This window comes from Peromyscus maniculatus, chromosome 6, assembly GCF_049852395.1.
Source record: "Peromyscus maniculatus bairdii isolate BWxNUB_F1_BW_parent chromosome 6, HU_Pman_BW_mat_3.1, whole genome shotgun sequence".
Lineage (NCBI taxonomy): Eukaryota > Metazoa > Chordata > Mammalia > Rodentia > Cricetidae > Peromyscus > Peromyscus maniculatus.
In genome coordinates, this window is record NC_134857.1 from 138,317,480 (window position 1) to 138,342,218 (window position 24,739).

The 24,739-nt window shown below is 39.4% G+C and overlaps 1 protein-coding gene across 4 annotated transcripts in view; it reads right to left on the reverse strand.

Moving 5' to 3' along the window:
* Lrrc7 (leucine rich repeat containing 7) overlaps positions 1 to 24,739 on the reverse strand; it is a 475,963-nt gene that overhangs the window by 125,055 nt on the left and 326,169 nt on the right. For all 4 annotated transcript variants that reach the window (XM_015993791.3, XM_015993794.3, XM_015993790.3 and 1 more), the window contains one exon: positions 6,075 to 6,149. In XM_015993791.3, the coding sequence (XP_015849277.1) occupies positions 6,075 to 6,149 (75 nt within the window). The remainder of the gene's footprint in view (positions 1 to 6,074; positions 6,150 to 24,739) is intronic.

Consider the following 24,739-nt stretch of genomic DNA (forward strand, 5'->3'; position numbering starts at 1 on the left):
TGCAGAAAGCCTGGCATGGTGGTATATGCTTGCAGTCCTAGGACTAGGGAGGCAGAGACAAGCTCATTAGACAGAGAGCCAGCCCAGCTGAATCAGTGAGCTCCAGGTATGCTTTTGAGATGTTGTCTCAAAAGATAAGATTGAGACTGATTAAGGAGGGCACCTAATATTGATCTCAGGACTCTACATGTGTGTAGCACATGTATATATACACTCATACTAGCACACAAAGAAAGCAAAAGAGGGAACCTGCAAGAGAGAATAGCTCTCACATTCACAGAGAAGCTTGAAAAAGTATGACATGTTGAGAGATTTAATAACTTAGAGTGACTGAAGTCTGCTGAGCTCATGTTTTCAGGAAGAGGACTGCTGTAAAAAGGAACCACTTGTTGTGAAGGCATAAAAACTCTAACTTGCAGGCAAAGGAACTATTAAAAGGTTTGTAAGACAGGGAATGACTTGATCAGATCTGTGCTCAGAAAAAAACTGTCACGTTGGAACTTTCAAAATGGCAGATTCATGATTAGAATCAATGAAGTCCACTAGAGGTGCTGAACTGTAGGCTTGAGGCATCCACAACAATCAAGCATCAAAAATATGCAAAGCTGCTGTGTGTGGTGGAGGAACTCAAGTTAGCATTTGCATTATAGTGGCTGTTATCCATAATATAGAAAGCTTTAAGAGATTTGGAAAGTCCAAATGGTTATAGGCAAGCATTAAACCACTTCTCATAAGACACTTCAGCATCTGTGGATCTTGTCCTGTGGTTGCAGGATCTTGGAAGAATCTTCTAGACACTAAGGGACTACTGACTACTGGACAGAGTCTTTTGTCTGTGTAATAGCCAGGTACCTAAGGCAGTGTACTCAAGGAGGAAGAGAGATGGGCTCAAGGAAGATGTGTAGTCAAATCAAGGGTTTCTGACTGACTGCATAGGGTGGGAGGGTCAGCTCCTACCAGTGGTCACTAAACTTGTAGGTGGACAACAGAAAACAGCTAGGTAAAAGCCTTCGTCTTGCTTTGTTTCAGGATGTTGCAGACAAGTACCTCATACTTTGGTTGGTCAGCACTTCACTCATTTGATCCACCTAGGAACACCTTACCATTTGTCTTACTTATTTGAGAGAGTCTAAATAAACCAGTACAATTAATTAATAGACAAACACTTGGCACTGAGCTAAAGGTTTTATATTGAGAGTCACTGGTAGCAAAAGTCCATGAGAGTATACAACAGTGACAACTAGTGTTCAGAAGGTCAACCTATCAGAACTAAGGGTTCTGTAAGAGGAAACCATCATGCAAGATGTTATGGAATTACTGCCTTTTGAATGAACCTGCTGTCTCTTGTTGTAAACTTCTTGTGCAATAACAGCTATGATTCTCCCCATTTACTATGCATTTCCATGTTATGTGTACATGTAATCTCATGATTGTATCTCAATCTTATGGGCACACATAATTGTGGATAATCTAGAAGATGGTTTCTTACTTAACTGTACAATTTTTAAGAATAGAAACACACTAAAATATGCTTCATACTAGATCTACTGTTCCATGTGGATTGCAGACACTTAGAGGTCTTACTCTCCATCCTTAGTCACTGACAAGGTAAATACTGGTCAGACAAAGAGTCTTCATAGAACTTTCACAGAGCTGAATTGCAGGTGCCTGGCTTTGTTAAATCAAAACTCTTCAGAAGAATTATAGTGAACCAGAAGTGATAGCACAGGTGCCTTGGTATATCTTGGTATATCTCAGTCCTTCAAGAGATCAATAGCATCTATGTTGCCCTAAGCTTCCTCCACTAGCACCTCCCCACTCTGATTCAAAGAACAATGAACACTTTGTATTTATTTCTACACCAGTTCTTAATGCAAAATTTTAGGCTCAATAGACTAATTTTATACAGGTCCTGAGATTCAGGTGATTAACAGAAAAATGCTGTTAACTGATTAATCATATCTGGATATTATTAATTATATAAAATAGTACACATATTCTTTGCGTTTTCCTTAAATCTCTCATTGGTTTAATTTCTCTCCTTGTAACCTTTGTAGCTATCCCTTTAGGAGATAGCCAGACCTTTTTACTACCTACAGCTGTTGTCAATCACCAATTAAGCTGACTAAGTCTTTGACAAGTGTGACTCTTATCTTATCTTATGCTTGGGAAAAAAAGAAGGAAAAAAAGATAGAAAAGACCTAGATAGATATGAGAGAATAGCAAGAAAAGAATTGACTGAGAACAAAGATGAAGACGGAGATGGAAAGAACAAGGTAGAATGATGAAAGAACAGCAGAAGGGACTGAGAGCAGGAGGGACTAAGAAGAGCTGAGTATGAGAACAGAAAAGAAACTGTGTAGATAGAATTGACTGAGAAGAATAAAGTGAATTGGCTAAAGAACTCAGTGTGCTTAGATTCATTGAACATCCCTCAGATTAGAATCCTCAGCTGGTTGTTAGACTCTTCCACGGATCCTGGGAGCACACAATATAGGCTGGACCTATTATTGTTTGCGATAGTTTGATATATATTTTATTTAATATTCTGTATTCTTGTGACCCAGTTTGCCATGCACACCAGCTACAGTGTCCCACTTTCCTCTCTCCCTGGCCTGTTGGGAAAGCAGACTCTCCAGCCCACCTCAGATCCGCTCTTCACAGCTGCCTCTAGCAGGCACTCATGCTTGGAGCTTAAGATTGTGAATGAAGTTCCCTAGGAAGCAAAGACAATGACAAGTTCAGCACAGAGTCCTCTTGGAATCAAGGACAGAGGACAGGAGGGGCAGGGAAGGAAGGAAGCTGACCTGACAGATGTCCTTCCTTCCCTGCCCTGTGAGGAGGTCCCCAGCAAAGCTTCCCAAAAATTCTGAAGCTGAGCTTCCCAACCCCACAGGTGTCTGAGCAGGGGCTGAGGGGCTGGGTCTTTGTGTCCTGCATTTGTGGATCATTGAAGGAACATTATCCAGAATGGGGTTTTGACCTTGAATGATGGGGTCAAATTCAGAAGAGGGGATCTGAAGAGGCCAGAGGAGCTACATGCAGTGTTTCCAGAAGCTGCCAAACAGAAAGTTCTGCATTCCTGAGGACACATTAGCACATGCTTCCTGTATGCCATTCCCAGGTTGCTCTGAGAATAAAGGCTGGAACTGAAATTGAATCTGCTTGGATTGGACTAAAGATCTTCCTGTCTCCCACACCCCTCATTAACTCAGAGCTTCATCCTGCATCTTTAGGTCCCTGTGAAACTGTGTAGAAGCAAACATTAGAGGAGCTGGCCCTCCAGAACGGGGGAAAAGAAGGCATTAGGTGGCATTTCCCCAGCTCAGAAGAACATCACTTTATACAAAACTGCCACTTTGCTATTCATGTCCCACCCCAAGGAAGTATGAGTCATGGTATCCTTTCTTTTCTAGGAGTAAAGGACTCTGTGTGCTTTTGCATTGTTCCCTCCTCTATCCTTTAATCAGGAGAAGGCTCTTTCATTCTTGAAGCTGCTCTCAATGCTGCCTTGCTATCTCCTGCACTGACCGGCATCTTCCGTGCAGTTTCAAAACATTCTGTGGAAGACAAACAACACTTGGGTGTTTATTATTGAGTCTTTCAAACCTTCTACAGGCACCCTACACTGCAGCAAAGGTCTTCAGTCCTTGGGAAGGTCAACTTGCCCAGCACCACTCTAGGTGCACACGGATCCATAGGTGAGTGACAGACGTAGAAATCACAAGATGAGGAAGATGTCAGAATATTCAGAAACAACATAAATTCATGCACTACTTGGTCAGAATTTGGTGTATGAACTTTAGATTGGGAGTTGTAAGATGGAGCTTTGTAGAAGACAAAATACTTGGTTATTTTATTTGCCTCTCTGAATTATAAAAAATGAGTAAAAATATAAGAGTCTAGGCTTCTAAAAGTATATTAACTTAATGTGTTAGAATGCAAGAGCAAGGGAAACAGTGGATTTGCTTTTTTTCCCATACCTTTTCAGAGTAAATACTAAGGGTTACTCATCTTTGAGACTGACTGATAGATAGGACTGCGGACTGCACTGGAAATGAGCAGGTAACCAAGGTCACGTAGAACTGGATAGCAGGCTGGGTCACTTAAGCTGGGAGGAGTGGGGTATTCACACACAGGGCATAACAAAGTGCCAAATTAAGGCATACTAAATAAAATTAGCCATGGACCACAGCTGAGCTAGTGGATTTAGATGCAAAAATTTCGAAAGAGACAGGTTGGACAAGATTTTTTGTCTCACCACTTACTCATTTACACCTTCAGATTCTGCAAATGTAACCACTGTAGAAAGTGCATTGACTCCAATTCTCTCCCGTACCTTCTACAGATTTCAGAGAATGCATTGACACACAACATTGTGAGGTCAGACATTGCTGTACAAGAGCATCTGCTTTGACTTACAGCCCCAGGACTTACTGGCTCTGTGACCCTGGGCTGCATAGAACATACTCATAGGGTTTCTTTGAGGATCCAGAGTGAATTTTGATAAGCCAGCTAGGCAGTGCCTCGAACAGTATATGCAAAGTAAGTGGCTTTGATTAAATGAATATCAAAAAGCTGGTGTAAACTTGCATCTAGGTAACATTCTGACTTTTCTATATCTCCTCAGGAATTAGGTATTTTATATGCATTCTGCAGGACTGTACATACACTGGCCTCTTTTTCATTCAAAGGGATAAGTTCTAAGAAATCCTGTGGAAGTCTGAAACTGTGCTTGTGACAAAGTCCTATACAGACTGTGGCTCTCTCTTTCTCTATTTACCTATGATAAAAGTTATCAAGTAAACAGCAACAGCTAGCAATAAAATATTAGAACAATAGACTATTAAAAACTGCTATAAGCCGGGCATGGAAGTGCACACCTTTCATCTCAGCACTTGGGAGGCAGAGGCAGGTGGTTCTCTGAGTTCGAGGCTAGCCTGGTCTTCAGAGCTAGTTCCAGAACAGCCAGGGCTACACAGAGAAGCCTTTGTCTCAAAAAAACCCAAAATAAATAAGTAAAAATAACTTACCACTTAAATTCATACATTTTCATTTCTGGAATCACTATTATGTGAGTCTCCCAAACAATGTAGTTGAGGGAATTGACTGTAAGATCTCTGTGACTCTGACACTGGCTCAGTTTCTGATCATATTAGCAAACAGTTTGTATGAATCAGTAAGCACAGACTTCCTGGTTTGTGTCTGTGGTGCTATGGATGTAGCCCTTTCAAAATTAAAAAAAAAAATGTTTTTTTTTTCCTAATCTTTTTCAAGACATCTGCTTTTCTATGGCCTCATGTTTGTTCACAGAGAACAAATGTTGTGTGCACATTAACTTTAAAATAATTTAAAGAAAATTCTAAAAAAGAGTAAAATTTGCTTTGAGGACATATTAAAACCTCTGTTTTGGCTGAAAAATGATTCTCTCCACCTGCCTGGATCCTTAGTCCAGTGACATGTGTGTTGAGGTGGCCAGGAAAGGCAGGTAGTAAGGGACTGGTCTGTTGCATGTGTGAGCACACACTCTTCCCAGTGCATTGCCAGGAACAGCAAGGCTGCTATTGGAAGTCATTCTCTCGGGAGATGGAAACTTCACCAGCAGTCTACCTGCAGAAGCCAGCAGGCGAACCTGCTCCATGATGGAACCATCCCTTCACAGAAAGAAAGCCTGAAGGTATAAGTGGGTTCTATTGGATAAGAAGCAAACAGGGAAAGCCATTCACTTTGTGGAAGAGCTCTAACAGCAAGAGGAAAGACATCTGTACAGTTACCTGTGAGAATAAGGTTGCTTTTGTAAAACAATGTGTATTAAAAACTCAACTATGAACTTAGCAGCTTTTAAAATCCAGTGAGGAGAATGAGGGACACCAAGGGAAACTTAGCTTTTCTCTTTTTGCAACTCACAAAAGACATGGAACATTAAAAACAAGTTCATGAGAAGCACTTGGTGACTAAAGACCTGAAAAGTGTTAATTTGCTTCCCAAGCACTGACAATGGAGATATGGGCTAATGATTAAAACATAACCAACCTGCATCAAGTCAGAGCACATTCATGGCAAAGCTTACGTACCCCAGGCAGCACTTGCAATGCATTGTTATCCATCCATAGCTCCCTCAAATTCTGTATTTGATCCAGAACTTCAGGCTGGAGGAGCGGCAGGGAGAAAGAGAAGAGAGATAAACCAAATCAGTTTTCCGTGATCACATTAGATGTCATTTCTCAAATCTTGAGATTTTATTTAGGAATCTATTATTAATCTAAAAAATTGCAAGTTTAATAACAGACCTCCAAAACACCCAGTATAGGGATAGTGGACCTAGAATTACCTGGAATCTAAACAATTATAAAAATTAAGACCTATTACCCAGGGATATTAACCTATTTCTTTAATATACTCAAATTATCTTTCATATTATTAATTGTTCTTTAACTACTTGGCAGATTTATTCTTCACATAATGCAAGTCTTTTTCTTTAAAAAAATTTTAATTTTTATTTATTTTTCATGTGTATGGGAGTTCTACTTGCATGTATGTCTGTGCATCATATATATACAGTACCTGTGGGGACTAGAAAGCCTGGAACTGGAACTGGAGTTGCAGACAGTTATGTGCCTCAGTGTGGATGATGGCAATTGAATCTGGAAGAACAGTCAGTACTCTTAACTGCTGAGCCATCTCTCCAGCCTAAGGGACATCAGCATTTGAAAGCCAAGGCACTACCATTTTGTAACACCGTAGCTTTACTGTGGCTCTTTGCACACAATTGGTTCTTACTTTGTATGTCTGAGCACCACACACAAATGCCTGTGGGCATAGAGCATTGCAGAACTGTGACATGATAGTCAGGATCTGAGCCTTTGACTTCCTATCTCTTCATTTTCGTCACCAAAGAACTGTTGATGATGAGATGTGAAGCCTTAGAGTGACCCATGAGTCACTTCTCTATGTAGGTCAGGCCAGTTAAACTTTCCCAAATCCTTTTTGCTTGAGAAACCTAGGTCACTCTGGGTATATAAAATAGGATTTTACTCATAAAAATCGTAAAGAAATTTATTTTAAAACATTTCTTGGTACACATATAATTTTAGGATTTCGTGCAAGTAAAAGCAAATGTATGTAATAATGGAAATGTTTAACATAAAGAACTAAACTTCCAGATATGTGATACTATAGAATTTAGAACATCTTCAACATTTTTCAGAGTTGACTGGTCTTTTGATTTTATAATAATGCTAAGAATGTTGCTTTACACATACCCCATAGAAAAAGAAAAACACTTGTTTTTAAAAAAAAATATTGGAAATTCTATACCAATCTCAAGCCGAAATTTACCAGATGCATTTTTACAAATGACTTTGTTCTTCTGAATGTTCAGGTCATTGGTCCTTAGGTGGTTTTTCACTCTTTACCCTTTCAGTTTTGTTGGGTAACATCTAAAATCTGCAACTCACAAAGGAAGCCTAACTTCAGATTAAGAAACTTTCTTCCACTTTTACTAAAATCTTTTATTTAACAACACACTTGCTTTATTATAAGCCCTTTGGCTCTCACAAGTGGTAAATGTTTTATTCATGAATTTCATAGCCCTTGTTTGAAACCCTGATACACAAAATTGGATGACTGAAATTGCTCAGCACTTGATGAAAAGCCTACTTACGATTCTCTCAGTTGTGATGTACAACATGCCTTGAGATTGTCTAACCTCTTCAGTTAATTTCTTTGGAGACGGAAAGGTCACCTCCATAGGGTGTGAGACTGTTTCAAGGTTACATTAATTTTATTCTTCTCTGTTTTGTTTTAGAATCAGTCCCACTAAAATGCCCATAAAAATTTAAAGCTTTGTTTTAATAATCCACTTTCCATAATATGTAGGAAGAAAATGATGTTATATTTCAGTAATTGTTGAATGAACAAATAGGTATTCTAGTGACAATAATTGAAGGCACTACTGAGAAAATGTAATTGATTCATAATTAATTAAAATACTTTAAGCCATAAGCTCTTATGAATATTTTAATGTCTATGAGTTTAATATATCCCATTTAAATACTCAGATGAGTATACTGATGGAATAGAGGAAAAGATGACATGATGTGGGGAAGGAGAGCCAATACGTGAAGTGATAAAATTAGCATAGCCAGAGAGCTAAAGATGCTGGAATGCTGGCCAGTTCTCAGGAAGTGAAGTTGGCAGAGGCTCATGTAGAGTCTTGGTGCCTAGACCATGCTCAGATGTCTGGAAGCAGAAGCTGAGCAAAATTGAGAATTTAAGTCAAGAGTGAGCTTGGTATTCACTGTGAATTCATTCACTCTACAGACAGCTCCTCCACACAAGAAGAAACTACAGCACCTGGGAACGTGATCAGACAGTGGCAGGGCTGTCCTGTGTCTGCTTCTTTGAATGCCCTATTCTATAGATGCTGGTAGAACATGTGTGAATGATAGAATTTTGCTTTCTCTGAATGCTTAAGTGCAAAGATGTCTTTAACAAGTGGACTTAAGCAGCATGTCTGGAGATAATGCTAGAGGATCAATGGCTAAGGTGATCTAGAGTGGAGAAGAATGGTTGTCACAGACACTCATCTTTAAACATAGCAGGGTTGTTATAAGGAAGCAGGGCTGGTTTAATCTAATTCCACAGTTGGACTAGAAATAATTATCAGAGTCACAGGGACAGAACAAAGTCTGCATCAGTGGATAGGGAATGTTCCCAGTTAGTTCAATGGAAATAATTTAATCCCCTTTCAGATACAGTGATTCCTCTATCGAATAAACATGTAACTGCCTAGGAAAGCATAAATAATAAAATAATCAACAACAAAAGCTAACACTTGTTGGGTACTCACTATAGCAAGACACTTTTAAAAGTTTTTGTTTGTGTTTTTGAGATAGGGCCTATTTTTGAGATAGAGAACAAGCCAGACTGGCCTCAAACTCACTGTGTAGCCAAGGATGACTTTGAATTTCTGACACTGGCATGTCTCACCATACTCAATTTATATGATGCTGGGGACAAACCAAGGTCCTTGTGCATATTTGGAAAACTCCACCAACTCAGTACAAGCCCCATTAAGGTGTTTTTCCACAGATTATTTTCACTAATGTGTTTTTAATCAATCATTGAGGGAGATGTCATTGCTGATAGGCTGTAGGAGTAACACTGAAGACTTGGGCTTGGGGATGGGAAGATCCAAGCTGTCACTTTCTTGGCTAAGGTTCTTCATCAGTACTAGGTAATGACAGCAGCACTACCCTCATGGGGAGACTTCTAAGAGTTTTTGTTTGCTTACATCCAATTCTGTTGTTACAGCAAAATAACCAGGGATTGGTACTCTATGAAGTAAAGAGGTTTACCAAGTTCCCAAATCTGGTGCCTACAGGCCTCTGTTTCATCAAGGACAGAAAAAGAACTAAACACAGGATGAACGAAGGGAAAATTCTAGCTAGATTCCTCTACAGCAGCTTGTTCTCTTGGGAACTAGCTCCTCTCCATGTGAGGACTACACTAATTTCTGTCAAGGGCAAGAGCTTCAGTGATTTAATTATCTCCAGTCAGGCTCTATCTTTGAAAGGTTCAGTCACCTCTCAGCACTGTCACACCCAGACTAAGGTCTTGAAAGATGAACCTTTGTAGAAAATGGTTCATTCATGTCCAAACCACTTGGTGCTCAGTGCTTGGTGAGTTAGCTTTAATCTTCATTTCATAGGGATCGGTGCCTAAAGAAACAGATGAATGTGCTCCAAGTTATATAACTATCATATGAGGAAGGCTAGCCTGATCTTAAAGTTATATGAACTATGATGACTAAGTTTCAGGAACAGAGAAACATCCTGGGGAAAATGACAGGTGGTTCACATGTGCATGGTGTCACACGTCTCAGGCAGAGACTTTTAGTAGGAAGAGGTCAGATGCCAGAGTTTTGTTTTGAATCTTTTGACAAATTCACTCAGCATTTATTAGATCCTATCACACTTCAGAATGGAGAAATAACAACACAGCATAGTTCCCTTGAGAGTTGTGCTCAGATAGTTCACGTTTCCTGGCTTGATCAAGGAAAGCAATTCTGATTTCAGATACCTTACTTTACAGTACCACCATCCACTTAGACCTCAAATTTGTTAACCGAGCAAGACTTTAAATTTGAGTCAAAATTATGTAACAAATGTACTCTCATCTCATATTGCAAACTAGTTTTATTTTCGTTCTCTAAAAACTGTAGCCATTTACTCCTTACAGGTTATATGTTTATGCATTTGGGAGCTATGTCAATGTTCTCACTCCTGTTTGTAAAGTCTTCCATTACCCAAAGATTACAAACCTTAGATTATATAGAACATGTCACATCTGACCTGTGCTTACTCCTTGTCCCCTCCCTGTGCCCTGTAGGCTTGAAGAGTCCCACTTCCTGCAGCTTTTATGTTTACTACTGGCATCTGGTCACCCTGAGCCTATTTGCTGGTCCCTGGCTGGCACAGACATCCTTTCTGCTGTTGGTATCCCACCCACAGCGACGAGCATGTGACACTGAGGTGCAGGAACCCAGATCTGAGCTCCCTTGTCACCTTTGTTTCCCACTCCCCGCAAAGCAACTTATTTGTAGGAATGCTCTTAAAAGCACATCTGAATTGAACAGAAAAGCAACGAATGCTCATAATTGGTAGTGTCTTCAATTCCTTTTCAGTCACTCTCTTGGATAACACACTGATTGCCATCACAGTGGTCATTATCACTCCTGCAGTCTCAGTTGTGAAGATACCATTTGTTGACCACCCCTCCTTACATGGTTGTTTAACTTAGCCCAGCATCCCAGAAGACCCATATAGCAGTTACCAGTGCATCTTATCACCAACTGTTCTTATTCTCCATTGGCCTCTCTCCTTCCTTCCCAAGTGTAGACACGTTATGAACAGTTTCTCAGCATATCACTTAGCAAACTCTTGGCATAGTCTTCTGAGCTTAGCATGAGTTGAACAGGACTTTCTGCCTCTTCTGCAACCATACCAAGATTTGTTGGAGAAAGTTACAATTTGGATATTGATTTTCCTTTATATTCCTGACAAATGCCTCAAGTGGGGATTGGATGCTTGCTATTCAACCATTGTCCTCCAGGAAATTGCCTCTCACTCTGAAGATGACGATTTTTTTTTAACCTCGTCCAAAGTGTCATCTCCTTATTCTCCCTCCACCCCCAGCACTGCTCCCTGAAGTGGTGACAGTCCAAGCAGGCAGACTCTAAGCATCTGAAACTTGAGATTAGGGTCTCACGCGCATTAGCAGACACATTTCAAGACAATTAGCCAAGACATTTCTCTTGCTGTACAGATTTCCTCTTTCTTTTATTTTTCTGGTGCCAGGGGTGGTAGCTCACTCCTCTAATCACTACTTGGCTAAGGGTACAGAGTATGACCTTGATTTAAAAATAAGACAAACCCAAAACAAACAATGGTAAACCATTAAAAAACCTAAACAAGCCGGGCGGTGGTGGCGCACGCCTTTAATCCCAGCACTCGGGAGGCAGAGCCAGGCGGATCGCTGTGAGTTCGAGGCCAGCCTGGGCTACCAAGTGAGCTCCAGGAAAGGCGCAAAGCTACACAGAGAAACCCTGTCTCGAAAAACCAAAAAAAAAAAAAAAAAAAAAAAAAAAAAAAAAAAAAAAAAAAAAAAAAACCTAAACAAAACGACAATAACAAAAAACCCAATCACTGCCCTTCTTCATCTTAATGTTTGAAGTGCTGAAAATATTTAGATATACTCTACAAGCATTTTTATCACTACACATTTCTAAGAGCTAACCTCCGAAAACAGAAGCTTTTATTTCTTCTGCACCAGAGAACTATATTTTCAATTTAAATATTTCAACAAATGAAAAAAATCAGTTATGTTCTTATTGGTAAACCAAAACCATCCTTCATCCTGAAGAGTTCCACACTGGTAGTTTTAAACTCGGGAGCAAGGCATGCCTCTCTGAATCCCTGCACTTAAACCATGTACCTGTTGCAAAAATACTGGCAGTGACCCCTGAAGGTCATGATAATGCACTGAGAAAACAAGGTACCTCAATGAGCACTGTGTAATTTAGAATTGGGGTTGTCTTCAAGCCAGCAGTCAGGCATAGAAGGCTGTTTATTCTATCAATCTGTAGGCATCTTGCCCATTTACTGGAACAGAAAATCTCAGAGGAATTGTGTCATCAGTCTGTGATCAGTGAGCATCTCATTGAATGAAAGCAGGAGTCAACATGTGCCTGCATTATCTTTTCTGCCTCAGGGTGCACAGGGTGGACAGATGAATGGCAATAGATATATAATCCAGAGTCAGAGATTGTGGCAAATGTTATAATCATAAGTGTTAAAGGAAACACTAAATCAACTGACTGGATACTACTAGTCTCTCTGCCCAAGCACTCCATCACAGCTATTGAAAGCAAAGAGTGCATATTTTTTTACATACCTCTGCATATTTTAAACATACCATTGTTTCCATATCACTTAGCTGCTCTTTCATGGTCTCAGTCTTACCTTTCTCTGTATGAATTCTCTCATGTGAACAACACCAATTAACAATATGTTTTAAAGCTTGGTTTTAAACAAGAATTGAATGAACTATTTGCCAGGTGTATTAATGTCAATACAGTTCTACATCAGTGCACCTAAACTACCCTCATGACCCTGCATTGACCCCTTTGCTAACCCCCATTTGAGGGTTAGTTGGTGCTGTATGAGTTAGTAAAATTATAATTTTATTGGCATAATCTACAAGGATCAAGGTTATAAACTCAAAATGACATGCTCAATTGTTTTTGTTATAATATTTTTCCTTTGTTTAGTCAAACTTTTATATTACAAATGAGCAAAGAGTTTTTGGGTTGTAACTTCAACCTATGCCAGTTACAAACATGCCAGTTTTGTTAAGCCAATATGCATTTCATCAACTTCACATAATATATGTTCTTGGCTACATAATTTTTTCTAATACTTACAATCCTGGAACTCTGGAAAAGCTATCCTCACATACTTTAACCTTACCCAGCTTTCTGCCCTCACTTGTAATAGAAACCTGTGTCCTGCCTCTCCTTCTGTATAAAGCACTACTTCTTTTCTTTGCTGTGCTGAGCCCACTCATCCTTCAGACTTCAGTTCAAGATCACTTCTTCAGGGAAGCCTTTGTTTGCTGGAGCAAATTTCAGTAGAAACTTCTGGACACATGTGATGTCTAGAGCCCTGCAAGTCTGATTCCAATAGTTAAAAAGTGTTTTCCTCTCTAAATTTTAAGTGAGTAGGACAGCACTATTTCTCTTTCCACATTACCTTGTACTGTTTAGGGCTTTCAAGAAGGATCAGTGTGGTCATCTGAACTACACCAAGTATAAACATTTACTGAACACTTAAATTTTAAATACTGTGTTCTGCTCAGTATGGACAATACAACAGAGAACAAAATATTGACAGGAAACTTTATCCATTCATCCAACAATTTCTAAATGAATGAATGGATGGATGGATGAGTGAAGCTGAATGATACCTGCCCTTCAACATCGTGTAAGAACAAGTGCTAACTTGGGCTTTGCCTTAGCAGGTTAGCAGGCTGTCCGTAGGACTCTACAAGCAGTCAGTCAGTTGCTAAAAACATTTTTCATATGATATCATAAGAATTTTTAGCAAACTCTTACTAGATTGCTCGTGCTAAATAAAACAAAGCATTAGAAAGATAGAATAACATCCTGCTCACAGATGGAGAAAAGACTAGCTTGCTACAAAAAGATTATAAATTATATATCTATATGTGTGTATGTAATATATAATAAATATACATATATATATATTTCTTTGTTACTAGAACATAGTAGCAGCCCATATATCTATGATCAACTCATGTGTGCACTCAGCATTTTGTGGGTTGAGGATGAAATGATTTCTTCAGAGTTAAAGAATGGAAAGGATCATGTCAACAGCGTGGTTGTTTGAGGGAGTCGGAGGAAGTCGCAGTCACTACCTCACTTCTGCAACAAAGTTGTGTCCCAGATGTGCAGCAAATCACCAGGAAAGGGGAGCTATTTCCTGGTGCCCCTTCCTGTGTTTGGCAGTCTGATGTGCGACACAGTGGTGAATAGGGGAGGGGGGGCTCCCTGACCCTGTGGAACCTAGATTTTAAGGTTTTGTTAATCATGGAGCATAGTTATCAGTTATGTTATTTGTGCATTTGTCAATTTACACACTTTCCTGTAAATTCTGCATAATTCCCATACCTCTATTTTTATACATAGGCCAACTCTGTTGGTGAGCCTCAAACGTTCTGCACAGCTCAGGAGCCTTTTCCAGAGTCCTGAATCTGTATTTCAGCTTTTGGCTGTTCCTCCTCCCTTCTCCCCTGTGTTCAAAGGTGCTCAAACTCCATGCTTCCAGAACTGTTTTATTTCCAGTTCACTTTCCTCTCCAGCTGTGTTCCTCTTAACTTTTATCCATACTACAGCCAAATCCACACACTAACTTTCCCATTTCCTCGTGTTCTGAAATCCACCTCTTTCCCTTCATTTCTTCCATTTTCACTTTGGTTCTGGAAGCACGATATTTTTTAAACTATGACTTTCACTTATTACTGGCTTTTTGTCTGTTCCTACTGAAATTATAGCTCTGATCACAACTTGAGACACCTATAGTGAGTTAGTAGTGAACAGTTATTGGTAAGTTATCTTTCATATCAGAGTACTTTTTAATGTGCAGAAGTGAACATTAGGATCTTGGCCTTTGAGACAGGCTGCCATGCATGGTTGAATGTTAGGTTCTTTCATGGTATTAAGGACACTGCTGGCCTGGCTACAATTCTTTCCCCCTTTTCCCTTTATTCTGCAAAGGGGTGACTATCTGGCCCCAGGATCACACAGTCATCCCAGCTGTCTCACATTCTCGCTTCTCTGCCTTCCCTAGGCTGCCTCTCGTCCTTTCTACTTTCAAGGCTTTCTTTTCTCTGAATTTCTTTCTCTGAATTTTTTATGTCTTTCCCAGTAGAAGCCAGCTTTCAGCTCTCCTATCTTATTTTCTTGCCTGGCTTTCTGTTAGCTGCCTTACTCATTTGCATGCCTCTTATTAGGCTTGGATTTCTAACAGGCCAAACCGTGTTTAATTAATCTTTGGAACCCCAGTTCTTACAGAATATCTGCATAAACAAACACAGGGCAAATGTGTGCTGCATGGATAAACAGCAAGCTGACTCAGGGCGCCAGAGGGATTTGTCTACTATTGCTCCCCAAATCCCACTCAAATGACAAAATCAAAACTAAACTGAAAGAAATGAAGGGGAAAATGCTGCTGCTCATGAACAGGAAATGCAAGAGGCTAGAAACTGAGGAGAATTTGTGGAAGCAATAAATTAAGTAAATTTGATTACCTTAAAAATTTCAGCATCATGCACTTGTGATTTCGTAAACCAAATGGACTCTCTGGGAAACCAGAGTTCTTTGATTCCCCTAATGAACTCCAAAAGTCTATGAGGATTACTACTTCTGCTGAGAGGTAAAAGTCCTAGTGTCTATTATCACAAAAAGCACGTGCCCTCCCTATGTGTCCAGTTCAGCAACAGGAAAGCAATACAGTGATATGCTAGGCATGATGAGTGAAAGTGAGATATTTTAATGTAACTTCCATTAATTCTTCTCATGATGTGGTGGGCTATCGACAGGCATGCTGGAGAACTGCCTGATAGGAGGCTCTAGGGAGATAACTTGACACAGATTTGGTAGACTGTCATCATATGTTCTGCAATAATTTCTGCAGATGCTTGGTCAGAGTTATTTGATTTAGAGTTCAAACTCCATGGGATCTTCTGGCAATACCTTCACAACTGATTTAGAAACTGATCCCTCCTCCTCTCTACTGTTCTGGTCCCCCAGGCATTCTTGTCTTTGCCTAGATATGGCAGTGATTTTCTTACTAGCTTTCCTGACTCTATCTTGAAAATATTCTCCCTGAAAGCCTTTTTGTTCATGCTTAATATAGTAGTCAAGTTGATTACAGTAACGCTGTGTAACATAAGGCAATCCATATGTCAAGAGGAAAAAGACTTAATGAGAGTCCCAGCAAAGCTTTACTGACTCAGTTTCCAAAGGGCCAGTGGTTCTCCTTTGCCAACTACTAGCTCATTTCCACCTCCTCTTCCCACTCTACTTTGTCCTTCTGGTCTTGAATCCTTTAGCTTTGCTGTTGTATTAGAGATATGCACTACTTTCCAGCATGGAACACCCCTCCGCTACATATCCACATGGCTTTCTCCTTCATCAACTCCAGGGCTTTACTAAAATGTCACCTTCTGTGTGAGTCTTACATACCCTTCTCCTTGTTACTTTTCCTTTATATTTCGTTTTATCATTTTTAGTGTCTTTTAGTTTTGATTTATTGTGAAGTCTGAAGTCAAGTAACTTTTCTATATTTTATGTACTAAATTTAGATATTACCATTTTGGCATGTAAGTCCAGAAGGTGTAAGTCTAAATCTGATGTTTAAATGCATTGGTTATTTTCTGGTTAATTCACGACCCTACATATAACCTAACATGCCTGGCTCCACTCCAGGACTACATAATACACCCATTTTCTTTGAAATGTCTTGATTGTGAACTTAAACTCATATTTAACACAGTTTACTTCAGTTCCTTCAAGACTTTTTAATTCTTTAATTTCCCTGGTTGAAAATGTTTCCAGAATCACTTGTTCTTTATTAAATTGAAAGAACATTCCCTCTCATCATAAAGGTAGATTGATCCCATTCAAAGTGGCCAGTCATGGTGCTGTAGTAATGAGAAATGCCAACAGGAAAAAGCTCCTTTCTTAGCAAACCCAGTTAAGGTGACTTATTTTATTGCTGTTTGAAAGCACAAAAACAAGTTTCTTTATTTACATGCTTGATAGTGAAAACTATGAATTGAGATCCTATCTCAACAGATGTTGCATTGGAGACACTGGTGATCTCCATTAGATCCTCTTATGAAAGGAATATCTGCTATTTTCATTGGAAAATATTTTTAACTGAATCATTCATCAATGACTTCTTTAAAATTCCAGAGTTGGAATTCTTAAGGTTTCTATTCCTGTGATAAAGCACCATGACCACATACAACTTGGGGAGAAATGGTTTATTTTTATAGTCCATCATTGAAACAAGTCAGGGCACAAATTCAAGCAGGAACCTGGAGGCAGGAACTGATGCAGAGGCCATGGAGGGGTGCTGCTTACTGGTTTGAGGCTTGCTTAGTGGGCTTTTTTTTTTTTAGACAGGGTTTCTCTGTGTAGCTTTGCGCCTTTCCTGGAACTCACTTGGTAGCCCAGGCTGGCCTCGAACTCACAGAGATCTGCCTGCCTCTGCTTCCCGAGTGCTGGGATTAAAGGCATATGCCACTACCGCCCAGCTTGCTTAGTGGGCTTTCTTATAGTACTCAGGACCACCAGTCCAGGGGTGACATCTCCAGCGGGAGCTGGAGAGAAATTCTCCAGCAACAGTATTATATAACCACTGGCTCCCATATAATAAAAGTAAATTAAATTAAGTATTTTCTTACTTCAAGAATAAAGAACCAGGGCATAGTCAAAAATCAGATCAAAGCAAACCCAAAGCCCAGCTGTATAAAGCTCAACATCAGACTGCTGGGACTCATGATTCTGGGCTCCAAAGGGCTCAACACAGTACACATAGCACATTTTGTAGGCTCAGGCCAGCTCTACTCCATACATGCTGCTGTTCTTGGTGGTAGCCCCATGGTACTGATATTTCCCGAATGCCTGAGTCTCCTGATACATCTGGCCTGGCTGTACTTTTACCAATTGCCTCTCAGGATCTCTTCAGGTACTATTACCCTGCCACATGGCGCCAAGCTTCAACTTCTTTCCATGATTCCTTCAATTCTGAGTTTTCTGCTGCAACTGAGGTTGCACTTTCACCCAAGATCTCTTCCAGCTTTGCTCCAAGGATTCCAGCTCTGCTTCAGGGTGTCAAGCTTTAGCTGCTCTCCATAACTCCTTGAAGCCTTCAAAACTATTACTATCTGTGTGATTCTTACACTAGCAAGTTTAGCTGCCAGCATGAGATACAGCTTCAGACTCCTCTACCACAGCTTATTTGTGCAGACCCTGAGGAAATACTCCAAGATTTATGATCCTCAGTGATGCTGGTCTTTACTTAACCACTTCTAATTTCTCAGTTCCAGATAACAAACAGCATCAATTGTCTCAGTAAGGCCAAGGATTCATTTCAGTGGTGGTGTTGGTCTCTTGTTAATCATGGCTGACTCTTCATTTCCAGCTGACTAGAAACACAATGTCTTTTTTTTTTTTTTTTTTTTTTTTGTCTTTAACAGCAAACACAGTTCTTTACTTTAAAGCCAAATGTTAAAAGTACTCCAGGAAACAGAGATAGGCACCACAGAGTCTTTTTTTTTTTTTATCAGCCCCACCAGGAAGGGTAGAGCCTCGAGAGCCAAGGGAGGGGCAAGGAGCAGGTGGGTGAGGGTGGGAGTGGGACATTTTCTTTTTTTTTTATTAGAAATTTTTTATTCATTTCACATACCAATCACAGACCCCTCCCCACTAACTCCATTCTCTCCTACAAGAAGGTAAGGTCTCCCATGGGGAGTCAGTAGAGCCTGGTACATTCAGTAGAGGCCACAGAGTTTTAATTCAAAATATCAGATATATGACGCTGATAGGATCTTTACTTCCCCCTGGAACTTCACAGTTCAGGCTTCCAGTGCCTGCTTTCTCCTCATCATTCTTATGTGGTGGTATTCTAATTGTACTGAAATGTGATTTTGATTGTATGTTAATAAATAAAGTTGCCCGGGGGTCAGAGCTATTAGAGCCATAGCAAGAGTGTGGCGGTGGTGGCACACACCTTTAATCCCATAGATCTCTGTGTGTTCAGGGATACAGCCAGCATTGGAGACATATGCCTTTAAGACCTGGGGGGCTGTACATACAGACAGTGACGAGGCAGTCACGTGTTTGGGTTTACAACCAATGAAGGCAGAACAAAATACTTAAAAAGACGAACAGACAGGATATAGCTCTCTTTCGGGAAGCTGGGACACCGCAGGCGGAAGGGTGAGATTTTAGCTCTGAGCTCTGACCTCTCGGCTTTCTCTTTTACATTGTTTCTGTGTTTCTTATTTAATAAGACTGTTGGATACATCTACATTCTTATCTTCCCAGGTCCCCCAGAATAGCCCACTGTGCACTGAGCAGTTGATGGCTTTTTTAGTTCAGTGTTCATATGCCACCACAATGGGCAGTTTATCAATTGAGGTTTCCTCTTCCAAAAACTCTATCTTATGTAAAGTTGACACAAAACTAGCCAGCACAGCAGGAATGGCCACAGTTTTGTATTATGAAGCTTCTTACATAATCAGTTTGGAAAACTGTCTAATATTGCTCATGGGGATTGATTCCTCAAAAGACAGCTTGTCATAAAATACTTTTTCAGATAAATGGAAGTGTTTCTTTCACTTCCATTACTGTCTAGCTTGAATCAAACATTTCCTGCATAAATTAAGGCATAATTCTGATGATTAGACTAGACTGAACTGTTTGCTTTTAAAACCAAAAGATTCATTCCAAGTGCCAAATGGGAGCTGGGTATTCTGCTAGGCGAGGGAGAATTTTCTGCAGAAAATGTTGACAAAATCTAGTCATCAAGGATTTCTATTGTTCTCAGGATAGGACTAACCATCTGCTTATTAAGCTATTGGTTTCCCAATAGGAGCTCACTCTTTTATATCTACTTTGGAAATCCTGAGTTTACCACATTTCTTTTTGACAGGTGGGTCTGTGTTGACGACCACATAAATTATATAGGGCATCTTGGAGAGAATGAGAAGCTGGAAAAAAAGGGACTTTCAAATTTTCTTCTCATTATTGTTTCATCAGCAACATTTCTTCATGCCATGGTGACAGTGAACACCAGTAAGACAAGTGCAAAAGTCATGATGCCCCTCAGAGTCACAGCACCAGCAGGTAGGCATTGCTCCCAACATTCTCAGCTCCAGGCTCTCACTGTTCTTCACCTGTTCTGTTCTGTTTGGTATTAGCCGCTTCCTGGAGCTGTGACTTATGTGTCCTCTCCTCTGCTTTCACTTCTCCATGGCACAATTAGCAACTCTTTATTCTAAATTTTTCTGTGAAATAATTGATACAGTTTGCGCCCCTGGCACTCCTGATTGAGACAGACAATGATGTGCTTGCAATAAGTGAAAGTGAGTTTCAGTTCTCAAGTTTTCTTGTTAGGTTAATAACTTCTGGCAATGTCTCTGATGTGTACGCGATTCAAAGTCTTAGTAGTTCTCCACATGCAGGGAAATGGAGGCATTACTAATCAGGATGCTTCAAGTTTCAAATACTTTGCCGTAAGGTAGAATGGCTTGTTATATAATGATTCACTTTTATTTTGTTCTTTTAAAGTAATCTTTACTAAAAGAACAATTGGCAAAATTTGATTAGCTGTAGGAAACATGTTGTAATTACATATGGAGGAACTGAATAGGTACGTGAAAGCTCCTTGCCTCAGGTGAGCATGTATCTTATGTAATTAAAAATGAGCAAACCTTGGGAAAATTAGGGAAGTGGATGTATTTACTGTCATGCTTTTAATAAAATTAGTTTAATAGTACAGCCAATTTCAATTAAATATAAATACATTAAGAAAAGTACTGAATAATTTCAAATTTCTGTGAGAATATATTCATTGTATACTCTACCTGAGCACATAGTCTGCAAACCATTGTTCTTTTCAGTTATATGGACCAGGTGTCCCCAACTTAAGAATTTTCATTTATTTTTAAAATGCTCATTTTAAAATTTTATAAATTCAAGAGAGAAACCAAACAGAAGCAAAGTTTATTTGAATCTCTAGATGAAAACGCTTTCTTACTTGAACTTTCAGCCTCACTAAGGATTTGCATGGTAGTTTATAGAATATTTTCTTTACATTTTTCTATTAAGAAGTTGCACACAATGTTAATTCTTTAGTATATCAGTGAGTGGATTTTTTATGAACTGTTTTAAAAATATTTTCTGATATTCTTTGAAACACTAGTCAAATATTGTTAATTTTGGATGAATTAACTAAGATGATAAATTCAATCCACCTTTGCATTGTTTGCAAAACATTAAGTCTTGGTCTTTCCTACATAGATAATATGTTTCTCTTGCTCTTGACACATTGTTGCTGCTTTCAATTAGTTGTTTTTAAAATTACATTTAATCCAGAATATTAGTGTCTTTTTAGCAGGTTTCTGTTAGCAAGTGGCACATCACACATAATTTTAAAGAGTTGCAAGTATTCCCATAGTGATTCTTCCAGAAAGATCTAACTGTTGGAGAATGTATATTGGATATTTCTAAGCAGGGAGCAAGGAAGCATGTTTTTAAGGAAATGAAATACATATTTAAAAATCATTCCTTGTCAGGGTACTTTTCATGAAATGCATAAAATAATTAACTAAGTAGCTTGCATTTCTTAAGCATGCACAATTTCTTGCTTACATTCACATTTAACAAATTCCAGCAAGAGAGAACATAAGTAGATTAGAGGATAATTTTAAAGAAATAAGGGCTGGAAATTACCCTAAATTGATGAATAAAAATAACCCACAAAGTAGAAAGAGTAATGTATGTAATTAGAGCTATGAGCACAAGTTTAAAAAACCTGGAATGGTATTGAAATGAATAGATTACATGGTGATTTTTACATTGGAAATTCTTTCCTTTAACCTCCAGCACTAACATATTGGAGAGAAAATTATCTAATTAAATTTAGAGGCATAAATTGCTTAAAAATTGAGGAGCAAGAAACCAATTTATTCATAGACTGTTTGAATGGTTACAGAGAAATTCCTGAAGAATTAGTAGAAAACTGTTCATATTTTTAATAAACAGGTTTAGTAGTTATGTACAAGTTAAAATCCTGCAGCCAGAAGTTGGAGACTGTTATAATTGTTGGAGACATTTGTAAATAAAACAGAAAGATGATGCACGTAACAAGAAACTAAACATGTGCAAGAACTTTTAAAACAAAAAACACACAACTTAGAATAATAATGAGGTGGTGACGTCAGTCGAATATTGAACTGTGGAGCCAACAACTCTGTTGAGCAAGTGTCAACATTTCTTTCTGAGAAATGTGATGACAGTGTGGCACACTGACTTATCAAAAAATAAAACTATTCATCTAGAGCAGTGCTTCTCAATCTTTCTAATGCTGGAACCCTTTAATACATTTCCTCATGTTGTGGTGAGCCCCAACTACAAAATTACTTTTGGTGCTACTTCCTAACTATAATTTTGCTACTGTTATGATTCACAATGTAAATATTTGTGTTTTCCAATAATCTCTGTGGTGACCCACAGGTTGAGAACCACTGATCTAGAGTATGATTTATTACACATCATGGAGCCTACATTGTAGTAATCATAAATCACCTTTCAATAAGTATAATTTCATAAAAATAAACATATCCTAGTGTGGTGGTTTGAATAAAAATGAGCCCTACAGTTTCATAGGGAGTGACACTATTAGGAGGTATAGCCTTGTTGGAGGAAGTGTGTCACAAGGGGTGTGTTTTGGAGTTTCAAATGCTCAAGTAGGCCCAGTGTCTAACTCTCTGCCTGCTCCCTGGGGATCCAGATAAAGAACTTTCAGCTACCACCATGTCTGCCTGTGCTTTGCCATGTGTCCTGCCATGAGGATAATGGACTAAACCTCTGAACTGTAAGCCCCAATTAAATGTTTCCTTTATAAGAGTTGCCATGGTCATGGTGTCTCCATGGCAATAGAAACCCTAACTATTCATCTTTGTTGATCTAGATCTTTAAAGAAAGTATTGATTAATATATATCCATGTGAAAAGCTTGCAAAGTCCTTGGTGACTGAAAATTTTAAACTCATATATGGAATGCTTATTGCAGATTTTTGTATATGAAAACTTGCCCAAACCCTATAAAATGGATGGGAGTAATGCTCTTATTTTAATGGTGAGGAAGATGCAGTTACAAAGTGAGGTGAAGACCTCAATTGTTGTTTATGTTCTTTCTCCCATGACATCAAGACAACATATGTGCTAAGGGCAAGCAGTACCCTCCTCCCTAGAGCCCTAGCAACTAACTTCAAACCCATATGTATATACTCCTAGCTTCACAACTATTTATTATTTACCACATTTACCAATCCCTGTTTCTACCACACATGTCTTCCTTAATGCCAAGATACAGGACAGGAGAGCTAGGTCAGTGGTTAAGGATGTTTATTGCTCTTACAGAGGATCCAAGTTCAGTTCTCAGCACTCATGTCAAATGTCTCACAACTGTTTGTAACTATAGCTCCAGAAGATCTGACAGCCTCTTCTGGCACTACACTTAGGTGCATGCACATACACACATAGAAAAATATCTTTAAAAAATAGAGGAAAAATGCATGCCAGTGTACATTACACCGGGCCAGTTCTCTCACTTTGTGCTCAAGCATAATAAACTGGGTAGCATAGTGTGACAGATGGAAGCTGTGATATCTGCCTTTCCTTGGCTTTTCTCAGTGTGCATACCCAGAGGATTCTCAGAGCAGTCTGGCTGAGTATGGAGTCACTACTGGGCGATGGTTGGCAAGAACAGAAATGGAGACTGGGATAGTTCTGGAGGGAGCAGGGAAGGAGAGTTGAGTATGGCAGTACATGTAAGAGGGAGAAGGACAGTGCTGGGCTTCTGAGGCATGTGCTGTAGCATATGGCTCAGTGTCTGTAGACCAAGAACCCAGCAGCAACATGTGCAGCCAGCACACTGCAAGTTTCTCAGGCCAGAAGTCCTTTCTATCCAGATCACAAAGACAAGTTACTACCTTGGTTCATATTCCAGTTCCTCCTTCAGGATGAAGATAGCAGTGAAAGGGAAGACATTTTAGGAAGGGAATTTTTATTTAAGGACAGATTGAAGCTTTTGATCACAGGCAAATAAAAACCTGTTTCTGCCATTGAGAGACAGCCCAAAAGGTTAGCATAATAACTTGTTGGATATGGTTAAAGTAAAACAATGAATATTCTGCATGCATTATCTTATAGCATGAATGAAAACTTTGTCACCCTTGCACAGGGGTACTGGCTGAGAGCACATTTGCCAGGTCTTATATATGCATTATTTAATTTAATTCTCACAGAAGCCCTTTGAGGCAGCAATCACTGTAACCCCATTCTATGGATCAGGAAAACAGGACTCAGAGAGTGACTTTCCACAAATCTGTCAACAAACGAAGGGTTGGAAAAGCTGATTGATTACTCAGAGGCCTTTATTTAACTATAGATACATTGGGTTTTGGATACTTGACAATGTCTAAAGGGAAACTTCTGCATACATATAGTGATATTTTATTTGTACTGAAATGTGATTTTATTTGTATGTTAATAAATAAAGTTGCCTGGGGGTCAGAGCTAATAGCAAGCCATAGCAGAAGCTGGGCGGTGGTGGTGCACACCTTTAATCCCAGCTCTTGGGAGGCAGAGCTAGGCAGATCTCTGTGTGTTCAAGGATACAGCCAGCATGGAGACACATGCCTTTAATCTCAATACCAACCATAGAAGACTTGGAGGTCTGTACAGACAGGCAGTGATGAGGAGGTCATGTGGTTGGGTTTACAACCAATGAGAAGGCAGAACAGAAAGTCTATATAAAGACAAACACACAGGAAGTAGGTCTCTTGGCTGAAGAGGATAG